Source organism: Saccopteryx leptura, chromosome 3, assembly GCF_036850995.1.
Source record: "Saccopteryx leptura isolate mSacLep1 chromosome 3, mSacLep1_pri_phased_curated, whole genome shotgun sequence".
Lineage (NCBI taxonomy): Eukaryota > Metazoa > Chordata > Mammalia > Chiroptera > Emballonuridae > Saccopteryx > Saccopteryx leptura.
This window is the reverse complement of record NC_089505.1, coordinates 159550703-159578311: the sequence shown is the minus strand read 5'-3', so window position 1 is coordinate 159578311 and position 27609 is coordinate 159550703. Positions and strand designations below refer to the sequence as shown.

Sequence of the window (27609 nt, the reverse complement as noted above, 5' to 3'; positions counted from 1 at the left end):
AAGAAAACTACAGACCAATATCTCTAATGAATACAGATGCTAAAATACTAAACAAAATAGTGGCAAATCGAATACAACATATTAAAAAAATAATACATCATGATCAATTGGGATTCATCCCAGAATCTCAAGGATGGTTCAACATACATAAAACGGTTAACGTAATACACCATATCAACAAAACAAAGAAAAAAAACACACGATCTTATCAATAGATACAGAAAAGGCATTTGATAAAATACAACACAACTTTATGTTTAAGACACTCAACAAAATGGGTATAGAAGAAAAATATCTCAACATGATAAAGGCCATATATGATAAACCATCAGCTAACATCATATTAAATGGCATAAAACTGAGGACTTTCCCCCTTAAATCAGGAACAAGACAGGGTTGTCCACTCTCTCTACTCTTATTTAACATGGTGCTAGAAGTTCTAGCCTGAGTAATCAGACAAGACAAAGAAATAAAAGGCATCCATATCGGAAAAGAAGTAAAGGTATCACTTTTTACAGATGATATGATTCTATACATCGAAAACCCCAAAGACTCCACAAAAAGATTACTAGAAACAATAAACCAATACAGTAAGGTTGCAGGATACAAAATAAATATACAAAAGTCCTTAGCCTTCCTATATGCCAACTACAGAACATTAGGAAACGAACTAAAAAAAAATAATAATCCCCTTCACAATTGCAACAAAAAAATAAAATACCTAGGAATTAACATAACAAAGAATGTAAAGGAGCTATATAATGAAAACTACAAAGCATTGTTAAGGTAAATCAAAAAAGATACAATTGCCCTGGCTGGTTGGCTCAGTGGTAGAGCATCGGCCTAGTGTGCAGGAGTCCCGGGTTTGTTCCCAGCCAGGGCACACAGGAGAGGCGCCCATCTGCTTCTCCACCCCTCCCCCTCTCCTTCTTCTCTGTCTCTCTCTTCCCCTCCCGCAGCCGAGGCTCCATTGGAGCAAAGATGGCCCGGGTGCTGAGGATGGCTCTGTGGCCTCTGCCTCAGGTGCTAGAATGGCTCTGGATGCAACAGAGCGATGCCCCAGATGGGCAGAGCATTGCCCCCTGGTGGGCATGCCGAGTGGATCCCGGTTGGGCGCATGTCTGACTGCCTCCCCATTTCCAGCTTCAGAAAAATGCAAAAAAAAAACCCCGAATAGCCAAAGCAATCCTTAGGAAAAAGAAAGAAGCTGGGGGCATTACGATACCTGACTTCAAACTATATTATAGAGCCACGACAATCAAAACAGCATGGTTTTGGCAGAAAAACAGACAATCAGACTAATGGAACAGAATAGAAAGTCCAGAAATAAAACCACATGTATATGGTCAAACAATTTTCGATAAAGGGGCCAACAACACACAGTGGAGAAAAGAAAGCCTCTTCAATAAATGGTCCTGGGAATACTGGAAAGCCACATGCAAAAAAATGAAACTTGACTACAGTTTGTCCCCTTGTACTAAAATTAATTCAAAATGGATCAAAGACCTAAATATAAGACCTGAAACAATAAAGTACATAGAAGAAAACAGGAACTAAACTCATGGACCTTGGTTTTAAAGAGCATTTTATAAATTTGACTCCAAAGGCAAGAGAAGTGAAGGCAAAGATAAATGAATGGGACTACATCAGACTAAGAAGCTTTTGCTCAGCAAGGGAAACTGACAACAAAATAAAAAGACAGCCAACTAAATGGGAAATGATATTTTCAAACAACAGCTCAGATAAGGGCCTAATATACAAAGAACTCATAAAACTCAACAACAAACAAACAAACAAACAATCCAATAAAAAAATGGGAAGAGGACATGAACAGACACTTCTCCCAGGAAGAAATACAAATGGCCAACAGATATATGAAAAGATGCTCATCTTCATTAGTTATTAGAGAAATGCAAATCAAAACTACAATGAGATACCACCTCACACCTGTTAGATTAGCTATTATCAACAAGACAGATAATAGCAAGTTTTGGAGAGGCTGTGGAGAAAAAGGAACCCTCATCCACTCTTGGTGGGAATGTAAAGTAGTACAACCATTATGGAAGAAATTATGGTGGTTCTTCAAAAAACTGAAAATAGAACTATCTTATGACCCAGCAATCCCTCTACTGGGTATATATCCCCAAAACTCAGAGACATTGATACATAAAGACACATGTATCCCCATGTTCATTGCAGCATTGTTCACAGTGGCCAAGACATGCCCTTCAATAGATGACTGGATAAAGAAGCCATAAGAAATGATGACATCGGATCTTTTACAACAAAATGGTTAACATTATACGGAGTGAAATAAGTAAATAAGAAAAAACTAATAACTGCATGATTCCATACATAGGCGGGACATAAAAACGAGACTAAGAGACATGGCCAAGAGTGTGGTGGTTACCGGGCCGGGGGGGGGGGGGGGAGGAGAAGGAAAAAGAGGGTAGGGGAGGGAGGAGGGGCACAAAGAAAACCAGATAGAAGGTGACAGAGGACAATCTGACTTTGGGTGATGGGTATGGAACATAATTGAATGACAAGATAACCTGGAGATGTTTTCTCTGAACGTATGTAACCTGATTTATTGATGTGATGTCACCCCATTAAAATTTATAAAGAAAAAATTGGAACATAAAAAAAAAAAAAAAATAACCTTAGCTAACACCTTAAAAAAAAACCTAGAAAGGAAACCAGAATTAACTTTAAGTCTTCTACTTTCCTCTTCCTCCCTTATATGCAGAGAAAATTAGAGCTAAGATTGAATGTCAATTAAATAATAAATGTACTTATCTACAAATATAGTAAAATAGTGGTAAATCCAAAAACTATAACCAAGTCTTTCTATAGCTTAGAATTATTTCTGGAAAAATCTTTATTAAAAATACTATGTAGAGCAAAAAGCACATGTTTTGGCCCTGGCCGGTTGGCTCAGTGGTGGAGCGTCGGCCTGGCGTGCGGGGGACCCGGGTTCGATTCCCGGCCAGGGCACATAGGAGAAGCGCCCATTTGCTTCTCCATTTCCCCCCCCCCCCTTCCTCTCTGCCTCTCTCTTCCCCTCCCGCAGCCAAGGCTCCATTGGAGCAAAGATGGCCCGGGCGCTGGGGATGGCTCCTTGGCCTCTGCCCCAGGCGCTATAGTGGCTCTGGTCGCGACATAGCGACGCCCCGGAAGGGCAGAGCATCGCCCCCTGGTGGGCAGAGCTTCGCCCCTGGTGGGCGTGCCGGGTAGATCCCGGTCGGGCGCATGCGGGAGTCTGTCTGACTGTCTCTCCCGGTTTCCAGCTTCAGAAAAATACAAAAAAAAAAAAAAAAAAGCACATGTTTTTATTTATAATTATTCTTTTGTAATTGTGAAAGAAAGAGGCATATATACTTTTTCAGATTTTTTCTTATTTTTTTCAGCCCTCAAAATGACTTATATTTTGTGATATCAGCAGATTCTGATTCACTTTTTATCAAAATTATTTTAGTTATATCCCCAAAATTGTGTAGGGCAGAATTTCTTAAACCTGAGACCCTTGATTAGAACTTTAATGCTGGCAGCTAGGGAATCACTTTGGTACCAATGTGAATCTAAGTACTAACTTAACAGCAATACAAACTATATGCTAGAATAGATTATGTTCATGGTTTTTTTTTTATATTTTCAAATAAATGTAAGCTCCACATTAAAAAATTTTTATATGGTGATTTGATTACAATCACATGACTATATGGAACTTAACTCAAAATTTTAACTATTGCCCTATATCTAATCCTCATGCCTTTTATAGTTGGCATTTCTTACCAGCTGAGCTCTCTGCCTGTTTCTGTCCCTCTATAGGTTATTCCACATACAGTAGTAGTCATTCTGATTTTTCTAAAATATTTTAAAAATCATCAAATTCCCAGCTTAAAAATCCTCTGATGGATTCCTATCTTACTTAGAATAAAATCCAAACTCCTTGAATTGAGCTATCTGTTCCTTTCTAAACTTATGATGTTATTTCCTTCTACATTCCTCCTTTTTTAACATGCTCTAGCCACCCTGGCCTGTTTCATATCCTAAAACTGAAAGCTCATTCCTATCTCTGGACCTTAACATTTGGTCTGTTCCTCCTATTCTTCCCCCCCTCTCTTTTTCTGAGAGAGAGAGAGAGAAAGAGAGAGAGAGAGAGAGAGAGAGAGAGAGAGAGAGAGAGAGAGAGAGAGACATACAGGAAGGGAGAGAGATGAGAAGCATCAACTCATAGTTGCATCATTTTAATTTTCATTGATTACTTCTTATATGCACCTTGACCAGGGGGCTCCAGTTAAGCCAGTGACCCCTTGCTCAAGCCAGTGATCTTGGGTTTCAAGCTAATGTCCTCTGGGCTCAAGCCAGTGACCATAAAATCATATCTGTGATCCCATGCTCAAGCCAGGACCAGCTCAAGCAGGTGAGCCTGTGCTCAAGTCAGATGATCCCCCACTCAAGACATCAACCTCTTGGGGTTTAGAACCTGAGACCTCAGCATCCCAGGTTGACTATCTATCCACTGCACCACCATTAGCCAGGATTCCCTATCTCTTTACCAACTTGCCTTTTTAATAATCAAATGTTAATGCTATATTCACAGTAATACTGCTCTTTGAAACCCTAGCTAAAGCATCCCTCCTGTGCCATCATCAATCTTCAGTATTCTCTTTTCACTCGACTTCTCAGCTCTAATCAGTAGCTGATATTGTCTTGTTTATTGTCTGCCCCCCCCCCCTCCTTGAGAAGCAAGCTCCTTAAGGGAACAGTCATGTTTGTCTTATTTACTGCTGTATCCTCAACATTTAAAACTGCTGAAATTGAAGCATATAGTAGGCTCAATAAATATTTGATAATTGATACATGCTTTTAATTAGAAACATTCCTGTTAAAATTGAAAGTGAAAAAATAGATAGTGACTGATCATTCTCATTTTATAAACAGAAAGGGTGAGGAACAAAGAGGAGAAATAACTTGCCTAAGTAAAAGATTGATCTGGTATTAGAATCAATCTTTTAATTTCTAGTCCATTGCTTGAATCTAATAAAATTGCTTGTTTAAAGTACAAGACCAAGTCACTGCCATTACTTCCAGGATAACATTTTAATATTAGGATGTTGAACCTTCCGAAATATCTCCTAATATTGTCTATAACCTTTGATGAATTCTAGTACCAAAGCAATAATTTTGTGTGTGTGTGTATTTTTCTGAAGTTGGAAATGGGGAGGCAGTCAGACAGACTCCTGCATGCGCCCAACCGGGATCCACCTGGCATGCCCACCAGGGGACGATGCTCTGCCCATCTGGGGCATTGCTCTGTTGCATCCAGAACCATTCTAGCGCCTGAGACAGAGGCCATGGAGCCATCCTCAGCACCTGGGCCAACTTTGCTCCAATGGAGCCTCAGCTGCGGGAGGGGAAGAGAGAGACAGAGAGGAAGGAGAGGGGAGGGGTGGAGAAGCAGATGGGCGCTTCTCCTGTGTGCCCTGGCTGGGAATCAAACCTGGGACTCCTGCACGCCAGGCCGATGCTCTACCACTGAGCCAACCAGCCAGGGCTTCCAAAGCAATAATTTAGCTGTAAGTTGAGAATCCTAAAACCAGTTAATTTCATATAAACCTGTTACCCTTATAATTTTCAAGTACAACTCAAAGTACTGTACAGGACTCTCATATCATTTAACATTCTCAAACCATTATCCTATACTTTCTCCACCCTGGCTCATTTTTCCATTTCCACCAGTCCTAACAACAATCTTTCTATTTCTATTGCAAAGAAACTACCAACTTCTTCTACCTAATTCTCATTCATTCATTCATTCGTTTTTCATTCATTCAGTTTAGCAAAGCAGACAGACACACATATCAAAAAATTAAGCACCTTGAGGAAACTAAGGAAATCGAGGCTTCTAGAGTGATATTTAAGCTGATATTGAACGATTAGTAAAAATAGCCTGTTCAGCTGGGAAGAAGGGGTCAAAAGGAGAAGGTGGAACAGGAAGATGTAGATAGAAGAGGGAAACACGCCTGAATGCCTGCGTCCCAGAGGAAGCACACTTCAGATTCTAGCTCATCTTTTTTTGGAAGCATGTCTTGATTTCTCCCATCTAATTTAGGTGTTCTTCCTCTGTATTCCTCTGCATAGAGTTCTGTAATTCCTTTATCGTAGTATTCATCAGGATGTATCATTACTGTTTAACTTGATTATCATTTCCCCATTGGACTATAAACTCTTTGAGAATAGGGATAAGATTGTGCCTGCCTATTAGTAATTCCCGAGCCCTTTTAACAGTAGCTAAATTCAAATGGCACTTAATAAATACTTATTTAGTAAATAAAGTTAGAAAATAAATAAATAAATGAATGTCATTTATGGAAAATGTCTGAATGTTAATAAAAACACCTAACATAAAGTATGTTGCATTTACTGTATAAAATAAGGTTAAACAATGACTTTATATTTTCTGTATTGAAACTATATCAAGTGTACCACTTTAACCGTCAGAGTAAAATAGTAAATATTAAAAAGCATAAATTCTGAAAAACTTAAGTTTTATATAGTGGTAAAAGATATGTAATGCCCTGATTGGTGGTGTAGTGAGTAGAACATTGCCACAGAGCACTGAGGGCACTGGTTCGAGCCCAGGGCCATTGATCCCAAGGCTACCAGTTGAAGCCCCAGTCAGGGCACATATAAGAAGCAATCAATGGCAAACTAAGAAGAACAAGAAGTTGATGCTTATTTCTTTTTCCTTTTCTCTCTTTCAAAATTTTTTTTAAAAATTAAGAAATATGTAATAAACTTTACCATGATATTGCTTCAATGTATTTTGTTCATATAGCTCTTTAACATTTATTAGTTCTTCTCTAGTTCTTTCCAGGTATCTTCTTTCTTCCTGTACTTGTTTCATTTGCTTGATAATCTTCTCTCCTAAAATATTATAATCCATACTTATCAATGTATAAAAGCTAAAAGACAGTTCATTTCCTAAAAAAATAGTGAATAAAATTTAAAAGTGCTTAAAATAGCAATAATAAATTTTACCCCAAATTCTATTTGTCTTCTTGCAATATAGCCCTTAAGGAAAACATTGAGGAGTCATTTCACTCTCTAAGAGTGATATATTAAGGGGTATACCTATATGTGAAGAATACAGTACATCCCATTTACATATATATGTAAAACTAGGTAAAGCTCAAGTAATTATATGTTTTGGTTTAATTTTTTGGTGAATTTATCTTGGGCCCAAAGTTTATGTACTTAAATCTTACATGTAAAATGTAAATTTTAGAGTATATTCTTAAAAGTAGAAATTATATCAATGACTTAACATTACCATAAAATGTATATACTTTAAAATATACATATTAAAATTACCATTTTACCATTTTTAGTGTATAGTTTAATGACATTAAATATATTTACAGTGTTATGCAACTATCACCACCATCCATCTCCAGAACTTTTTTTAACTTCCCAAACTGAAATTAGTTACTTATCGTACAATAATTCTTCATCAACATCATTCAACTTTACCTCTCAGAATCATCTGTACTTACAGTGTCATCATACTTACTCTCATTTGGTAATAAAGAGATTTCAGTTATTCCTGAATGAACAGCAGCTTGACAAAGAAGTGAAGGAAAATCATTAAGATCTGGTAGGGTGATGTATTCATTTTTACCTATCTTAAAGAAAACATTAAAATCACTAAGGTTTTGTAGGGTGACACATTATTTTTCTCCCATCTGTAAGCATTTGATAATGTACAAAACAATGCAATGCATTTTTTTAAACTTATATGGTGATGTTTTTTATATATATATATTTATACCTACAGACTTTCCTGTGCTCTAGCTTCTCCATTCCACTATTACTTGACATTTTCCACAGTGGCTTCAAATGTAAATTTTTTTCAAAAAGAATTCATTATTGTTTTGTAAACATGATTTCCTTCCAAGACTTCTTTTGGACCAAACTGTGAGAATTTGGAGTTCTCATCTGCATGAGAACAAACCAATCAGGGACCTGGGGTCGGTTTGTCTATACTGCATAAGCTCTGCCCCTCTGGCTCAGGAAACACACTTTCTCTTTCCACAGAGTATCTAAGGCTGTGTTTTCTGATTGAGCTGAAACACTGAAGCTGTTTTGCCAGAACAGAGCATAACAGACCAACACAGGCCAGAGCAGACTGGCACAGCCCAGAGCAGACTGGCACAGCCCAGAGCAGACTGGCACAGCACGGAGCAGACCAGCATGGAATGTAGCAGAGCAGAGCAGACTGTGTAGATCAGGGGTCCCCAAACTTTTAACACAGAAGGCCAGTTCACTGTCCTTCAGACTGTTGGAGGGCTGGACTATAAAAAATACTATGAACAAAACCCTATGTACATTGCACATATCTTATTTTAAAGTAAAAAACCAGAACGGGAACAAATACAATATTTAAAATAAAGAACAAGTAAATTTAAATCAACAAACTGACCAATATTTCAATGGGAACTATGGGCCTGCTTTTGGCTAATGAGATGGTCAATGTCCAGTTCCATATTTGTCACTGCTAGCTGTAACAAGTGATATGACGCGCTTCCGGAGCCGTGAGGCCTGTGTCTCGTGTCACCGGAAGTAGTACTGTAGGTGAGCGATGCCACATACTGGGCTCCTCTCACTGACCACCAATGAAAGAGGTACCCCTTCAGGAAGTGCGGCGGGGGCTGGATAAATGGCCTCAGGGGGCCAGCATGCAGCCCAGGGGTCGTAGTTTGGGGACCCCTGGTGTAGATGGAGAGGACCTGGCCCCAGGGCTGTCTCACAGCCTTGCTGTATCACAGTTAAGTTGTTTTTCACCGAATCAAGTTTCTTTCTTCACCAGAGCCAAAACTGAAGATTTCTGTTGGCTGGATTGGTGTTAATGACCAATAGTTAACAACATAAACAGATAACAAAGTGGGTCAACCACAGTTTTGTCTGTAATGAGAGGCCTCTCCCATGCAGTGCAGAAATACTGAGAATAAGATCTGCTAAATCAGATCACTTTCTATGAAGAGTCTCAAAGGCAGGGGCTTGTAAAATGTAAGGGGCTAGAGGTGGTAAGATGGGAAGACACAGCTGCTGAAAGGACAATGCTTTGAAAATCTGAGGTATTCCTCTGAGTATAGGTAGTAAGAAAAAAGAAGAAAGTGGCCAAAATAAGAGCTCTGCATAATTAAATTAGTAAACACACACACACCGAGAAAACTGACCCTTTTCCCCAAAAACCCAATTTATTTAAAAATAAATAAATAACTACATTTTGCTATATCAACAGAAGAGGGCGCTCCTAACCTAAGAAGGAGAAAAACCACCAAAACATCATTCTCTGTTCCTCTATAAGAACACCTGTTATTACTGATAAAGAAAAATCCAACACAAGCAAACAAGAACAAGATCTCTAAAACAATCTAGCATCCACACAGTTTTTAAAAACCCTTAAAATTGAGAACTAAACCAAACCAAAACAAAAAAAAAAAAACAGGCATCAAAAAAAAAACAACACCCCAAAACAAAACAAAAATAACAGACATCTATAAAGCAGAGAAAAAATTAATATTCTCAATGTAGATAAGATATAATTAAGCAAGCTTTTGCAGATATTAAAAACACCATAAATAACAATTTTTTTTTTTTTGTATTTTTCTGAAGCTGGAAACGGGGAGAGACAGACAGACTCCCGCATGCGCCCCACCGGGATCCAGCTGGCACGCCCACCAGGGGGCGACGCTCTGCCCACCAGGGGGCGATGCTCTGCCCCTCTGGGGCGTTGCTCTGTTGAGACCAGAGCCACTCTAGCGCCTGGGGCAGAGGCCAAGGAGCCATCCCCAGTGCCTGGGCCATCTTTGCTCCAATGGAGCCTCGCTGTGGGAGGGGACGAGAGAGACAGAGAGGAAGGAGAGGGGGAGGGGTGGAGAAGCAGATGGGTGCTTCTCCTGTGTACCCTGGCCGGGAATCGAACCTGGGACTTCTGCATGCCAGGCCGACGCTCTACCACTGAGCCAACCGGCCAGGGCATAAATAACAATTTTAATAACTCAGAATAAAAATAAAAAACTGATAAGAAGATGTGAAATGGAAGTTGGTCAAACAGTAGAAAGAAATGAATAAATGAGAAATTATCCAGGAAGGAACAGGTATGACCAAATATATGGTAAAAATAATGGGGAAAAGAAATAAAGGGGGCAAAGAAAATGAAACATAAAGCAAATAGTAAAATAGATAAGAGAGAAAATAACAGATATAAAAAGTAAAGATAACACTGCCTGACCTGTGGTGGCGCAGTGGATAGGGCGTTGACCTGGAAATGCTGAGGTCGCCAGTTCGAAACCCTGGGCTTGCCTGGTCAAGGCACATATGGGAGTTGATGCTTCCAGCTCCTCCTCCCTTCTCTCTCTCTGTCTCTCTCTCCTCTCTCTGTCTCTCTCCCTCTCTCTCTCTCCTCTCAAAAAAAAAAAAAAAAGTAAAGATAACACTGATTTTGGTCTCTGAAAAAGAAAAAAGAATAAACGATGGAATGGATCTGCAATTTAAACTGTTTTCTAATTTTAGAAAATATTCTTGAAACAAAAGAAGTCCTTATTTCCATACTGAAGGAGCCTACTGTTGATCCAGAAATACCTGATCTAAAATTCTCAACTGAGATGCAACCTGGTAAAATTATTACACATTAAAGAAATCCTCTAGTTTTCCAGATTGAAACACCCAAGCCAGTTTACAAAAATAAATAAATAAATAAAGCAGGGTGGGGTTATACTTTTTAATAGTAACATATAAAACAAGACATTAGTATGGCAACATTAAAAAAAAAACAACTCATGAGGAAAAAAGTGTAAGCCAAGGATGGTAGTGGCAATCAAGCTATCCTCCAAGTATCAAGGCTCTAGAGCAGAGATTAACAAACTTTATTGATAAAGGGCCAAACAGTAATAAGTTAGGTTTTGTGGGCCACATATGATCTCTGTCACAATTTTTTTTACAACTTTTTAAAACTGTAAAAAAATAAGTAAAAATAAAAAAAGGTATAAATGACAAACCCACAGCTAACATAATATGTAATGGAAAAAAACCAAAAAGTGTTCCCTTAAGATAAAGAAATAGACAGGAATAGACACTTTTACCTCTCTTATTTACTGGAAGCCCTACTCACAGTAATCAGTCAAGAAGAAGAAATAAAAGGCATCCAAATTTAAAGAGAAAAAATAAGATAATTATTTGCAGATAACATGATACTATTTAGAGACAACCCTAAAATTTCTACCAAAAAACTACTGGAACTTATACATTCAGTAAAGTAGCAGGATATAAAATAAATATTCAGAAAACAATTGCATTTTTATACACCAATAATGAACTATCAGAAAGGGAAACTAAGAAAACAAATCCATTTATAAGAGCATCAAAAATATAAAATATCTAGGAATAAATTTTACTAAGGAAGTAAAAGACCTGTAGCTGGAAAATTATAAGACACTGAAGAAGATATAAATAAATGGAAACATAACTGTGCTCATGCATAGGAAGAATGGACATTATTAAAATGTCCATACTACTCAAGTCAATGTATAGATTCAATGCAATTCCTATCAAAACAGCAGTGCCTTTTTCACAGAGCTAAAACTAATGGAAACATTTTTTAAAACTCAGAAAGACCCCAAACACTGAAAGTTATATTCAGAAAAAATAACAAAGTCAGAGGTAACATGCTACATGATATCAAACTATCCCTACAAGGCTGTATAATCAAAATAGCATGGTACTGCCATAAAAACAGACATATAGATCAATGGAACAGAATAGAAAGCCAGGAAATAAACCCATGCATATATGGTCCAATTAATATTTGACAAAGGAGGCAAGAACATACAATAAGGTAAAGACAGTCTTTTCAATAAATAGTATTGTGTAAACTGGAAAGATAAACACATAAAAATAAAACTAGACCACCTTCTTACACCATAAACAAGAATAAACTCCAAATGGATTAAACTTAAATTTAAGACTTGAAACCATAGAACTCCTAGAAGAAAATATAGTCAGTAAAATCTCTGACATTTCTTTTAGCTATACTGTATTATTTTCTGATATATTTCCTCAAACAAGGAAAATAAACAAGTGGGACTACATCAAACTAAAAGTTTTTACAAAGCAAAGGAAACCATCAACAAAATAAAAACTTACTGAATGGAAGAAGATATTTGTCAATGACATTTGATAAGAGATTGATAACCAAAATTTACAAAGAACTCATACAACTCAACACCAAAAAACAAACAATACAATAAAAAAAACAGGCAGAGGCCCTGGCCGGTTGGCTCAGTGGTAGAGCATCGGCCTGGCGTGCGGGGGACCCGGGTTCGATTCCCGGCCAGGGCACATAGGAGAAGCGCCCATTTGCTTCTCCACACCCCCCCTCCTTCCTCTCTGTCTCTCTCTTTCCCTCCCGCAGCCGAGGCTCCATTGGAGCAAAGATGGCTCGGGCGCTGGGGATGGCTCCTTGACCTCTGCCCCAGGCGCTAGAGTGGCTCTGGTCGCGGCAGAGCGATGCCCCGGAGGGGCAGGGCATCGCCCCCTGTTAGGCAGAGCGTCGCCCCCTGGTGGGCGTGCCGGGTGGATCCCAGTCGGGCGCATGCGGGAGTCTGTCTGACAGTCTCTCCCGGTTTCTAGCTTCAGAAAAATACAAAAAAAAGAAAAAAAAAAAACTACAGTAAATGACCCAATAGAAATACTGGGAAGCTACTTCCAGTAAAAGTTATCAAAATGGATTCCACAAAATATAAAATCATGATCAACTTTTATGAGTAATCTGTAAAGTAAAAATTCAAACCACAGTGAAATAGCATTAGGCATCCATAAGACTGACAAGAACTTTAATGTATGAGGGTGTCACATTTTATTAATATCCAGTAACAATAGAATATTATTTGCTGAAGATGGAATTCCTTTGCTCTAATATATATTTAATTACAGATCTGGAGGACTTGTTTCAGACTCCATTCAGCATTCCAATCCATGACACATCGAGCACCACTGGCTCAGCTGGACTACAAAACACAACTGGCAGCTTTACATGCAATGCCTCTTGGACCACCTCGTGGCCTTCTCTTGCTTTGGGTCTATTCAAGGTTGGCAGTCTTAGATTACTTCGTTAAACAAACAAGAAGAGATTGGAACAGCACATCCAAATGCAGTAAATCTCTCTTCAAATTTCAAAGAGGTCTATCAAGTGTCTCATTCTCAGTGGTAGCTGGAGCAAGATACAAAACCTGGCTTTCACTGGAAAGGGCATATCTCAACATGTCCCAGACCGTGGAGCTCCCAGAAATGTCACTAAATTGACAGGCCCCTGAATTTTCTGGAGGCTTCTCTCTCATCCTCTAACCTCTATGGTTGGAGAATTTAGACATTTTTATCTACAGTTTCATTTTAATTTCAGTATAAATATTAGATTTCACTATCACATTTAAACAAACATCTTAAAACCATAGCTGGTTGTTGGAACTCTCCTGGGGAAGAGGGAGGATGCCCAGGCCGCTGTCCCTTCCCTCCCCTAACCTCCACGCATATTTCTCCTTCTCCTAAGCTCCCCTTCTTTTGTCTCTGTAACTTGTTTCTCCTACTTCTGTGATTTTCTAAATCAAATTTCTCTTACGTTATAAAAAAAAATCATACCTGTCATCTCTTCTAATGTTATTAACTCTGTCATATTTATTCTTCCAAAGAAACTGACTTAAAGAAAATGAGATATTTGGAAGTCATATTAAAAAATGATTCCATAAATATTAGTTTTTCATATTTTATATATTTTATTTTATCTTCTGTAAATACAGATATGACAATGTTTTTAAAGTCAGTCTGAAATCATTATTGTCATATTACCTTTCAATCTATGTGATGATCAATACTGACTACATTTATTAGTAGTGATAAAATCATGTTTCATTATATTATAGCTACCTTCGAATCATAGTCCAATATCTATTACAATGTAAAATAATTGGAAATTTCATAAACATATATTGTTTGTAGTTTTTTGTGAATAATTGTTTATAAAATTCCTTATCTTAATTTAAAAAGGCAAGTAGGTACAGAACTATTGTTTAAGTACTATAATTTTGAACAAAATGAGCCTGATCTGTGGTGGCGCAGTGGGATAAAGGGTCGACCTGGAACATTGAGGTTGCCGGTTCGAAACCTTGGCCTTGTCTGGTCAAAGCACATATGGGAGTTGATGCTTCCTGCTCCCCCCCTTCTCTCTCTCTCTCCTCTTTCTCTAAAAGTCAATAAATAAAATATTTAAAAAAATTTAATTTTGAACAAAATGATACAATGTGAAACTCCAGCATACTGATTACCCTGATTACCCATAACCAAGAATCAAAGAGAAGGTGAAAAATTAGTTCTAAGAAATACAAATGAAATCAGTTTCTGTAATTAGGCTGTCCCTGATAACTAAAGGATTACAACAGAAATAAATTCAATCAATTAGTTACCCCTCATTTTTTAGAGAGGAAGGCTAGTATATAACAGTAAGGATAAGAATCAAAGTAATTTTAATTTAAAATATCACTCACTTAACTCATATCTTTGTTCTAGTTAGAAATCCTTATAACAGTACACTGGTTATCTCACTCTTCTTATAGTTTAGATTATGATACATCCATCAATATATATACTAATTACCTTTTTTGGGTGCTAAGACTGTCATTATTTGAATTTTCCAATGATCTTGGCAATTCAGAATTTCCAAATTGATTTTTTCCCATCTGCTTTTCTTTTGGAATATCTTTTCCCCTAGCTGATGTTAATGTTTATCCAGGGCAAGCAGAGTTCATAACATTAATAAAACACTAAAACAAAATTTTGTTTTTATATGAAGATATTCTATTTTCTTGTCCTATGTTTCATAATATTCATGAACTTTTACCATACATGATAGAAGGCAACAATTTCCAAAGTAAATTTTTTGAAGTATTTCATGAAAGCGAAAGGAGAATCCTTTGGTCAATTCAGTTTGGGAAAAGCTGAATTAAGCAATCCTAACAGGAACACAATGCACACACACACACATTCCTACTGCAAGATTTCTCTTGCAGTGTGAATCCACAAGAGGGGTAAGTTGGGTTTCACTCAAACTTAATTGTCAAAGCATCTTTTTTTCAAGTAGCATCCTGGGGAACCCCCTCTGAAAATCCCTGGTGTAAATACAGAGCATATAATGTCATTTGTATTTCACACACATTTATGTGTATAACATCTCCCTTCATTTTAACAGAATTATGGACCTGCCAGTGATAATGTAGATATTTACCCCTTGGAAAAATCAAATTTTAATTTATAAAAAATAAATGTGCCATATTAATATTTGAAAAGTCATTTTATAAGGACTGTCACAGTATTTTGCAACCTAAAGGTCATATTGGTTTAATTTTAGTCTGGCTGCTACCATTTATTTCCCAGGTGGCACTGGAGTAATCATTTAAGGACAGCAAACAGAATTTTCCTAAAAGATATATTCAATAAAAATTAACCAAAAAAAGAAAATGGATATACCAGCTGTTTAAGAGCTAACAGTAAAATACCACTATACCATCCACCTCCCAAAAGAAATAATACAAATCTTATTTCATTTGGAGTTCCATTTTGATAGATATATGATATGTATCTCTTACTCCTACTCATAGTTTGGAGAACAATGCACTGCACCAATAAGAAAATGGGGGGGGGGGTGATAACTGTGAAACTATGTTTTGAACTAAGAAATGTTTGCCTGGCAAAAAAGAGAGTAAGGAATTTAAGCAAAGAAATGGTATTTGCAGGACACAATACTAATGTATGTAGCATTTTTGACAACTGTGAAAAATTCAGTATGACTCTAGCACAGTGTTATAAAGCATGGGCTTTAGTCAAACCCTAAGATTTCAAGTCCTGGTGCTATCACGGCAGGTGTGACTAGAGGTAAGTTATTTCTCTAACTTTAGTTTCCTTATCTCTAAAATGGCAGCATGCGTGTAAAACACTCAGCACTGTACCCAATCCTTAGATGTTTCTTCAAGTTCTGATTTCTGTACCACCACATTTCCTACTTCAGCTCTTTATTACTTTGGTCTGTGCTCCATATGGTCGCCTAAGTTGTTTTTCTGGAACTTAAATTCAGTCATGACACTCTTAATAATTTCAGATGGTTTCCCATTTCCTAAGTAATTCTTCAGCTTTGCAAGCAAGGTTCTTGCAGTTCAAGTCTCTATCTACCTCTCCAGTAGTACTTCATAGTACTAGTTCCTCCCCCTTCCTCCCCCAACTATAATAATAATAGTACTAATAATAATAATAGCTAAGAATTATTGAAAAATTATTAAACCAACTACCTTATTAAGCAAATCCTGAAAGCTCCATTTTATCATAATTTATGTAAAGGAAGCATTCTGGAGTAAGGCAGTGAGCTATCTGTATGGTCAAATATTTGCAGCCCTAGGTTTGAAGTCAGAGTATGAAGGGTTCCCATTTAAAGAAATGTGGGCTTTGAGTAGTAATCAATGAATCTTTCAAAGCTTATTAAGCAGGGAGATAAATAATCCAACTTGAAACAAGAAAAATAATGGTGACAGCACTCAAAGATAGATTGGAAAGGAGATTATAAGCAAGGAGGCTAGTCAAGATGGTTTTAAGTTCTTTTATCTTCAAATCTATCTTCTACAATGAGGAAAATTTCAAAGCTTAAAGTCTAAACAACTGGAAGAATGATGAAAGCAAAGAAAGAAGACAAGAAAGTATATTAATTTGTGGACAATGATGGAGTCAAATATTAAATGTGCTGAAGGTAAAAAGTGTAAAGATGCATAGCACAGACTCATAGGAAACAACAGAAGATAACTAATGGAAAGCAAGACCCATTTCAATTTGTAAAAATGTGTGAAACAATACTGTACTTCTGTTCTCCTTCATTAAAGGACTAAAACATATGGTGTGTATTCTTTTTTTTTTTTACAGAGATAGAGAGAGAGTCAGAGAGAGGGATAGATAAGGACAGACAGACAGGAACGAAGAGAGATGAGAAGCATCAATCATCAGTTTTTCGTTGTGGCACTTTAGTTGTTCATTGATTGCTTTTTCATATGTGCCTTGACCATGACCTTCAGCAGACTGAGTAACCCCTTGCTCAAGCCAGCGACCTTGGGTCCAAGCTGGTGAGCCTTGCTCAAATCAGATGAGCCTGCGCTCAAGCTGGTGACCTCGAAGCCTCGAACCTGGGTCCTCTGCATCCCAGTCCAACGCTCTATCCACTGCGCCACCACCTGGTCAAGCTGATGTGTATTCTTATCAGCCATATTCGATAGTATCACAGTGTTAGAGCTCAGACATTTTGCATTCTCATGTACCACTAAAGAGCAATTTGGCCATTTTAAGAACTGCACAACTAAAAAAAAGAAGTAAAAACCAAAAAGTAAAAAAAGAACTGCACAACTATCATCAATAAATGGTAGCGTACATCTGAAAAAATATTAAGAAACCTTATCTCCCCTCATGCATAAAAATTAACTCCTGTGGAAAGCAAACCATGAAGTGTTTGCAAGATTATCCAAGACCCTATTTTCATGATCTCAAGGCAGAAAAGGAATTTTTAAAGAAGACAAAAATAACAATAATTATGAAAGAATGTGCCACTAAACTTGACTATATTAAATTTTAAGAACTGCAGTTCCAATTCTGCTTAAAATGTAGAAAGACAAAAGAGTGCTCCCATCTGAACAACAAGAAAAAGATAAATAATCTATAAAATAACTTTTCTAGAACTAATGAGAAAGTTGAGGTTGCAGGGACTTGAATTACAATTTCTTCTGTGGATGAAGTAAACTAATTGTTTCATCTTTGACAGAGCACAGAGGCATTGATAACTGCTATCAAAACAAGAAGAAGCCTGACCTGTGGTGGCGAAGTGGACAAAGCATCGACCTGGAATGTTGAGGTCAAAACCCCAAGGTTGCCTGACCAGGCAGTGGTGCAGTGGATAGAGCGTCAGACTGGGATGCGGAGGACCCAGGTTCAAGACCCCGAGGTCGCCACAGCTTGACCACGGGTTCATCTGGTTTGAGCAAAAGCTCACCAGCTTGGACCCAAGGTCGCTAGCTTGAGCAAGGGGTTACTACAGCTTGGGCACATTGAACCATCTAATAGCCCATGGAATACACTTCCACATTTTGATCTTGTTGCCTCCTGGATTATCAAGAGGCATAGGCGACCCTTACAGTTTATAGGTTTTGAGCCTCAAAATTATTGTTGTTCCTTTTTTCAAAGGATCAAAAACAATGGCTCTGGGAAATTCCACTAAATGGCAAATCGTTTTTGCAAATCAATGGACAACTTTATACTGAAACAGTCAACTTCAAATCAGCTCAAAGACTAGAATTATATGCCATTATCATGGCTTTTCAGCATTTGCCATATTCCTCCTTTAATCTATATACAGACAGCAAATATTTACTTATGGTTGTTTCCACTATAAAGACTGCTGTCTTAGGGACAACTGTTGATGAACTATTTCAGCAGTTCCTCCTTCTTCAAAGACTTGTATGTCAACATAGAGCTCCATGTTTTATAGGACATACTTGAGCTCATTCCATGCTCCCTGGAACTTTAGCACAAGGGAATGCCCTTGTTGATCAAGCTACCCAAAAGAAAATTATTTGGAGCAACCATGACAAATCGAGCAATTCAATCTCATACTATTCATCACCAGAACCCTGCAGCCCTGTGTGAACAGTTTCAACTTTCTCGGGAAGCAGCATGGCAGATTGGTAAATCCTGTCCAAGGGGTCTTATAGTACAATCTGTCCCTTCATTTGGAGTTAACCCTCAAGGACTCCTACCAGGACAACTTTGGCAAATGGATGTTACTCATATACCTTCATTCGCAAACAGTCCTATGTCCACGTTACAGTGGATATATATTCTGGATTTATAGTAACCTCTGTCAGAACAGGAGAGGCTGCTAAGCATGTTATAGCTCATTGTCTGTATGCATTTTTCTATTATTGAATTTCCTAAACTGGTTAAACTGACAATGCTCCTGCATATGTAGCAAAAGCATTTACTGTCTTTTGTCAAACCTTTTGAATTATGGGTATTTCTTACAATCATTAAAGTCAAGATATTATTAAAGTGTACCCAGCAAATATTTTAAGGTCAATTTAAAAAAATTTTAAAGAGGGGAGTCATATCCTGAACTCCTATGGGTCTACCATATCATGCTTTTCACTTAAAAATTTTTAAATTTCAGGCCCTGGCCGGTTGGCTCAGTGGTAGAGTGTCGGCCTGGCATGCAGGAATCCCGGGTTCGATTTCCGGCCAGGGCACACAGGAGAAGCACCCATCTGCTTCTCCACCCCTCCCCCTCTCCTTCCTCTCTGTCTCTCTCTTCCCCTCCAGCAGCCAAGGCTCCATTGGAGCAACGTTGCCCGGGTGCTGAGGATGGCTCTATGGCCTCTGCCTCAGGTGCTAGAATGGCTCTGGTTGCAACAGAGTGACGCCCCAGATGGGCAGAGCATCGCCCCCTGGTGGGCATGCCAGGTGGATCCTGGTCAGGCACATGTGGGAGTCTGTCTGACTGCCTCCCCGTTTCCAACTTCAGAAAAATACCAAAAAAAAAAAAATTTAAATTTCTTTTGAATGCTGATGAACAGGAGACACCAAATCTTTTTCTCCTGCAAACTTCTACCTTCTTTTATTTGATCCAGCTAATAACATTGTTTTGTCTTTTTCCAAATAGCTCCAGATATATGGAAAAGGTTTATATAGGCGGATGGGGACCCTCAAACACCTCAGCGAGATCTTCTGAGCATGGCTTTTAAGGTACCAAGAGGCAGAAAAAGCCCAATAGAGATCAGGTGAACTACCAGCTTTTAGGATACACCCTTAAAGGCTCCAACGCCCCAAAGGGGTCTCATAGGATTCCATCTGGGTCCTGCTTCAATAGTGAATAGGAAGGCCATTGAGCTAAAGCCTGCCAGGTTTACATGCCTTTGCTGTGAGGAAAAAGGGACACTGGAAGGTAGGCTTCCCCCTCGCTCCTCTAAGGGAGGGTTCAGTTTCTTCCAGCCCTGCTCCAGCCACATATGACCTAACCTTGCCCAGAATGCTGAGGTTTGCCACTGAAGGCTGAAGGTGCCCAGGGCCATCGGCTCCATCTACAACACTGTGGACAAACCTACGGTATTTCTTCCAAGAAGCAGGTAAACTGATCTCACTTGCACAAGGGTCACTTAACTATGTCTTGCCTGAATAGTCAGGTTTTTTATTCTTCCCTCGAAGATCTCTGTTGTGGGTGTTGATAGTCCTATTTTCTGCTGCTTTGTTTAATATATAGTGTTTCCTTTATTCCTCCTGCCTCAATGCCCCACTCATATTTCAGGCTGGGACCTACTCCTAATTTAGAGCTCTCTTTTCCCCTTTTTCCAACTTGTGTTATGAATTTACCTTTGCCACCCAGCTTAGTGTGTCCCAAGGTTCTCTTTACCACGCCACAGTCGCAGAGCTCCAGGGAAAAGCAACCTGGTCTCATCTCTCCAGGCAGAGGAGAACAGAAGCTCCATCTCCACACATGCTGCAAATGGCTTTTCCAGTCTACCTGAATCATTACCAGCTAGAAGCAGCAATCATTAGGACTTGGACGTGAGCTGCAAAGTATAGAATTGTGACAACAATTCCAGTGCCATGTGGACTTTTCCTGGATGTGGACTTTTCCTGGAGTCCTGCTCCTTGTGACAGCTCCTAATAGACTGAACTGGGGTTGGATTGCATTTGCAGGGATTTGGAATGGTGTGGGTGCCAACTTGGACTTGGTGAACATGTTAAGGACACTACTCTTTTATGGATTCTTGCTGTATTGGCCAAGAGTTTACTTAAAGGCCTTAATCACTGTAAAAAAAAAAATAGAAGACTGGATAAAGAAGATGTGGCACATATACACTATAGTATACTAGTCAGCCATAAGAAATGATGACATTGGATCATTGACAACAAAATGGTGGGATCTTGATAACATTAAACAGAGTGAAATAAGTAAATCAGAAAAAAACAAGAACTGCATGATTCCATACATTGGTGGGACATAAAAACGAGACCAAGAGACATGGACAAGAGTGTGGTGTTAATGGGGGGGGAGAGGGGGAGAGGGATGGGGAGGGGCACAAAGAAAACTAGATAGAAGGTGACAGAGGACAACCTGACTTTGGGTGATGGGTATGCAACACAATTGAATGACAAGATAACCTGGACATGTTTTCTTTGAATATATGTACCCTGATTTACTGATGTCACCCCATTAAAATTAATAAAAATTTATTTATATAAAAAATAATTGCTATAATTGCAGATAGAAAACAATACAACTAGTTAAGAACAAGTGTATTTTGGCTGTTGTCATTAGCTTTGGGTGGGGGGATTCATTGCATTTATAAATGTTTAGTATATTTACTTTTCAACCACAGTTCATTTTCTGTATGGTAAGGTGAAAAGATAGAGTGGAGTACCAGCTTTATTTATACTTTTAATTTTGATTTATTAATTACCTACCACTTTTTAAGAACTGAATTATTAGTAAATTGATGGGTGTAATGAGAAAAATTCTAAAATTCTTTGAAATAAAAATGTCTACCAACATTAAGTTGTTTTCCTTTGGTTTAAAATACTGTTTTGCCAGCTAAGAGTTTTCTAGATTTAAAGTAATAATACCAAGGTTTTATGCAGTGAGCACTTTCTTTTTTTTCTCATTTAGCCTTAACTTTACCTGAAACTATTATAAAAGAAATAAAGGTGGTAGAGTACATTTAAGTGCAGTGTTTTTATTTTGTTTTTATTTTAGCATAGTACTTATATTGTTTTCTCCTCCCACCTGGTGAAACTCTTTTTAAAAATCCCACACTGAATTGTAGTTTACCCTTTTCTGCTGCCCATATTCCTAAGGCAGGACAGGTCCAGAATTTGCTTACAGATCCAAATGCTAATATATATTGTAATACCCTCTTTGACTCTCCCATTCCAGTTGAAATCACCTTCTTCCTGATGATTGTTAAAAAAAACTCTTTCAAAATATTTTCTAAAAAACTTGGATCTGTTTCAGGTTCTTCCTTTGACAGAGTTACACTAACTGGTCTCTGGATTATTTCATCAGCCTCAGCAACACAGTTATTAGTCTGCTGCCCATCTAGAGAAATTGTTGATGCTGAATAAATATTTCCTAAGTGATTCATTATAGGAAGCAAATATAATTCTGGTTGAAGAGACTAAAACATACAGGAAATTTTAAATAACTAGTAATTTTAAAAACAGTAAATTAAAAATAATTAGCCAGTAAGTTAAAAATTAGCATAATTTTTAAAGTTTAAAATGTCAAATGAAAAAAATTTTAAACTGTCATATTACATCATATGGAGAAACAAATGATTTGAGTTGCAGTTCTGATTCTTGTTTTGCCTTCACCTACAAATAAATAAATGAGAAAAATTAAAGCTCGTGTAACATTTTTCAATCATTTCCCCCCACTTTTCTGCAGAAGGCACAGGTCTGTGACATAAAAATTTAATCAAGAAGCTGGTAACTAAGGTTAGAATCTAGACAATTTAGAATATAATTCTCTTTCTATTTGCTGCACTAAAAATAATAGAAATTCTACATCACTTAATAATAATAATAATTAAGGCTATTATTTGCATGAATAGTATGCCAGGCACTATTCTAAGTGCCATATATATATCTTAGTTAATCCTCAAAATTCCAAGTGATAGGCACATATATTATCTGTAGTTCACAGACAAGATTGAGGCAAAGAGGAGTTAAGTAACTTCCCAAGATTTTATAACTAGGAAGTTTCCAAGTTGGGATTCAAAACCAGGTAGTCTGGCTTCAGAGATGGATATTATACAATTTATTTCCTAAATATTCATTTGGCATTCATTTATTCGACAAATATTGAGGTATACACTAAGTGTCAGACAGTGTTGCATATGGTAGGAACATAAGGGTAAACAAGACAGAGCTCCTGTAGCTCAACATTCTACTTCGGGAGAGCAGATGTTAAGTAGACATTATTTAGGATAGGAATAAGTGATTTATGAAAATAAAATAGAATAATGTAACAGAAAGTACCTCAGCAAAATAATATCTAAAAACTAGGTGGTCAGAGAAGGCCCTTTTAAAAAGATAATACTTGAGCTGAGACCTGTCATGAAAAGAAGCAGTTTACTTTATAAATGGTGCCCTGTATTTCATATTTCTTCATATCTGGGCACACATAATACTCTATTTCTAAATTTTGCTATATTTAATAACTACTAAAGGGATAACAGAATAGGCTTTAATGATAAGAGAATGAAAGCTGTTATGAAGCTATTTAAATAAAGTGTGAGATGTTGGTGTGTCAGTTCAACATGTTAGCAGTAGAGATGATTAGAAATAGTCAGGCTTTGTATATAATTTAGGTCTAGAAGTCAACCCATTAGAAGTGAAGTTTGAGAAAGGAGTCAAGTATGACTCCAAGGTGTCTGGCTCTAGGTACTGAAAGCATGGATTAGCTGTCACCTAAGATGGGGAAAGGGATGGGTAGTAGAGGTTTCAGGGATGGGACAAAGATCCATAGGCTAATTTCACATATGTTAAGTTTGAGATGTCTATTGGCCATCTAAGTAGAAATGTAAGTAAACAACTGAGAATATAAATCTGGAGTTTGGGAAAAAGTATTGGGATGAGAATTTAATTTAGGAATCTTTAGCATAAAGTTGATATTTAAAGCTATTAAATTGGACAAGGTCACCAAGGAATGAATGCAGATAGAGAAGAAGACAAAGAGCACACCCCTGAAATTCTCTGATATTAATATAAGAGATCAGGAAGAAGAAGACCAAGAAAATAAGACTGAGAATAAATAACAAAAAATGGTAGGAGGAAAATCAAGATGATGTGTATGTTAAAAGCCAAATGAAGGAATTATGCTAAGGAAGAGAGAGTGATCAACAGTGTTAATTATTGTGCACAGACAGATCAAGTATGTGTAGGATAGAATTAAAATATTGATTTAGGCCTGACCTGTGGTGGCGCAGTGGATAAGCGTCGACCTGGAACGCTGAGGTCCCTGGTTTGAAACCCTGCATTTGTCTGGTCAAGGCACATAGGGGAGTTGATGCTTCCTGCTCCTCCCTCTTCTCTCTCTCTCTCTCTCCTCTCTAAAATAAATAAATTAAAAAAAAAAATATTGATTTAGGCCCTGGCCGGTTGGCTCAGTGGTAGAGCATCAGCCTGGCATGTGGGAGTCCCGGGTTCGATTCCCAGCAAAGGCACACAGGAGAGGCACCCGTCTGCTTCTCCACCCCTTCCCCCTCCTTCCTCTCTGTCTCTCTCTTCCCCTCCCGCAGTCGAGGCTCCATTGGAGCAAAGTTGGTCCAGGTGCTGAGGATAGCTCTATGGACTCTGCCTCAGGTGCTAGAATGGCTCTGGTTGCAACAGAGCAATGCCCCAGATGGGCAGAGCATCGTCCCCTGGTGGGCATGCTGGGTGGATCCCGGTTGGGAGCATGCGGAAGTCGGTCTGACTGCCTCCCCGTTTCCAACTTCAGAAAAATACAAAAAATAAAAAATAAATAAAATATTTATTTAGTAATGTAGAGGTAAATTTAGAAACAGAAGTTTTGGCCCTGGCCAGGTAGCTCTGTTGGTTAGAGTGTCGACTGGATAAGTCAACGTTGCAGGTGATCCCTTGTCAGGGCACATACAGAAGTCACTCAATGAATGCATGCGTGGGTGGAGTAACAAATTCATGTTTTTCTCTCTTCATTCTTCTCTCTCTAAAACTAATAAGTAAATTTTTTTTTAAATATGACATAAAATAAAGATTAACTGCTAGTCAAATAAGTTTGTAAAATAGGATTTTTATGTTTGCTCACTTATAGTTTGCATTGAGGGCTGGGCAGTGCCAAGTATGTGTGGACTGTGAAATTTCAAATTATTGATACCTTCCTGCTTGGGAGGGGTCATTGTTTTGCTAATGTTTGCTGGAGGAGAGGTTTTCACACCAGAAAGTTTTGAAAAGAGTTAGAGAGAAGGAGAAGGAAGAGGAAAGCCATATTTGCAGAGTGGAAGCAGAGGGAATGCAGAGAGAGCGGAATGCAGAGAAAGGAAGAAGCCACATGTAGTGAGAGAGAGAAGGTGTGCAGATGGGGAACCAGAGCTGAGGGGCTTTGCGAGCTCCACTGAGACTGGTGGGGCCTTTGATTCTAGGAGAAACCGGAGAATATTCTCCTGGTTGTGGAACTGGAGAATGCGTCAGTGGTTTTGTGAGCTCTAAATGAAGAGGGAAGTGTTTTCCCTGTGAGTTTACCCATTGGTTGGTGCAAGACTTAATAAAAGGATGGCCCACCACATTTTGGCTCCACTGTTTCTTTACCACCTCCCTGAATCTAATGGGAACCTGCATGTGAATGGTGGTGACGGCTGCGACTACTGGCCTTACATTAACTAAAAAATAAAAATTAAAAAAAAACAGCAGTTTTGATAACTTGGAGTTGTTTTAAGGAGAAAATGGGGTGAAGCTATGGAATAGTTGTCTAGGATAGTGAAAGAGTGAATGAGTGGGTGGAAGATAGTCAATTGCCTATAAGCAAAAGGTTCCACTGGAGATTCATGCTTATGAATTTAAAGTGAGAATAGTCTTTATGCTGGTATATTTCTCTCCCGCCATGTTCTGCGCTAGGTATAGGTATAGAATTAGATTAAACAACCAGGGTTGTTTTGCCAAGGAGTACAAAAAGAGAGAGGGGCAAGGAGTCAAAAGTATGTGCAAGAGAGTGATCAAAATTGCCCTACAATATTTAAGCCAGCTACGGTGAGTATCACAAGGTGAGAAATAAAAGAAAACAAACAAACACAAACAGGTAATCGGAGGTACCAGTACAATCAGGGGACTTAGAGGAAATGAGCTAGATATATAAGAACTATAATCAGACGTGGAGTTGGGTTCAAAATGAAGCAAATATCTAATACTTTATATAATCCATATTTTTGCTTTATCAAAACATTTCAAAACAATAAGCATATTTTCCTTATATTTTAGTATAAAAATATCTCCTTACCTCTGATGAGGAAGGTCGACTTGGATTGAGGGACAAACTGACCAATGTCTGAATGGAATCATCAGTTGAAATTTTTTCGGTTTTATTACCTTTCTTCATTTAAGTAGTATAAAGGTTATAACAGATTTTTGACTTGTTTAAGATAGTATTCCATTCATTTCTGGTCTCTGATTAACTCAAAATGTGAAAAAAAAAAAAGACACATAAAAGGCTTTAAAATAGACTCAAAATGCCAACTTAGCTGTGTACTCAATCTTATTATGACTATTCAAATAGACATTTTACTAATAAATAAGGTCAATAATTGCAATGAACATACACCCTATACAACTAAGTAAAGTGGTAAATTATAATAGAATTGTGACCATGACACATTTTTAAAAGTTTATTTTCTTCTGGTCAAAAATTAAGATAAAATACATACAGTATTCTCTATAAAACAGAAATACACTATTAGAAGTGAGAAAACTAAATTTACACAAATTTCTGTAGAATGATAAAAATTGTTTCACCATATGTATTTCATATACCTCAATAATAAATGTGAACAATCACTCCATATGAAAATGTAGTCTTATGTATATCAGACTACATTGCATTTGTGTATTATTTTCTGTGTTTTTCCTCAAGAGAATTTATGGTGATTTGCAAAACTACATAATAAAATTTAACATACACTGCTCACAAAAATTAGGGGATATTTTATTACTTCATATTCATTTTGAGATATCCCCTAATTTTTGTGAGCAGTATATATATATATATAATAAAACTTGAAAAATAAAGTAGCTGAAAAGAAATTATCAGCCTGACCAGGTGGTAGCGCAATGGATAGATAGTTAGCTTGGTATGTAGAGGACCTAGGTTCAAAACCCCCAGGTTGCTCGCTTGAGTGTAAGATTACAGATTACAGACATGACCCAATGGTCACTACCTTGAGCCCAAAGGTTGCTGGCTTGAGCCCAAGGTTGCTGGCTTGAAGCCCAAGGTCGCTGGCTTGAACAAGGGGTCACTTACTCTGCTGGAGCCCCCTGGTCAAGTCAATCAGTGAACAACTAAGGTGCCACAATAAAGAATTGATGCTTCTTTTCTCCTTTCCTGTCTGTCTGTCCCCTATCTGTCCCTCTGTCTCTGTCTCTCTTGCTAAAAAAATTATCAAAGTTGGACAATTCTTAAGGATACTAGCATACCTACAGCAGAGCAGAAGATTTTTCAAGATTTCAAAGCACTGTTCCACCTTGACATCTGTTAAAATAGATTTGAATCAAACAAAACTAAAGCCTGACCAGGTAGTGGCACAGTAGATAGAACATCGGACTGGGATGCAGAGGACCCAGGTTCGAAACCCCAAGGTCGCTGGCTTGAGTGTGGGATCATAGACATGACCCTCTGGTCACTGACTTGAGTCCAAAGGTTACTGGCTTGAAGCTCAAGGTTGCTGGCTTGAGCCCAAGGTCACTGGC

The 27609-nt window shown here is 38.0% G+C and overlaps 1 protein-coding gene across 1 annotated transcript in view; it reads right to left on the bottom strand.

Moving 5' to 3' along the window:
* The window catches only part of SPATA1 (spermatogenesis associated 1), a 29974-nt gene extending 3729 nt beyond the window's left edge, over window positions 1–26245 (bottom strand). The window contains 8 exon segments of the mRNA XM_066372667.1: window positions 6808–6930; window positions 7577–7688; window positions 13100–13172; window positions 13702–13758; window positions 14713–14827; window positions 21965–22310; window positions 22450–22506; window positions 26147–26245. Of these exon segments, the coding sequence (XP_066228764.1) occupies window positions 6808–6930; window positions 7577–7688; window positions 13100–13172; window positions 13702–13758; window positions 14713–14827; window positions 21965–22310; window positions 22450–22506; window positions 26147–26245 (982 nt within the window).
* Window positions 26246–27609: the final 1364 nt, after the last annotated feature.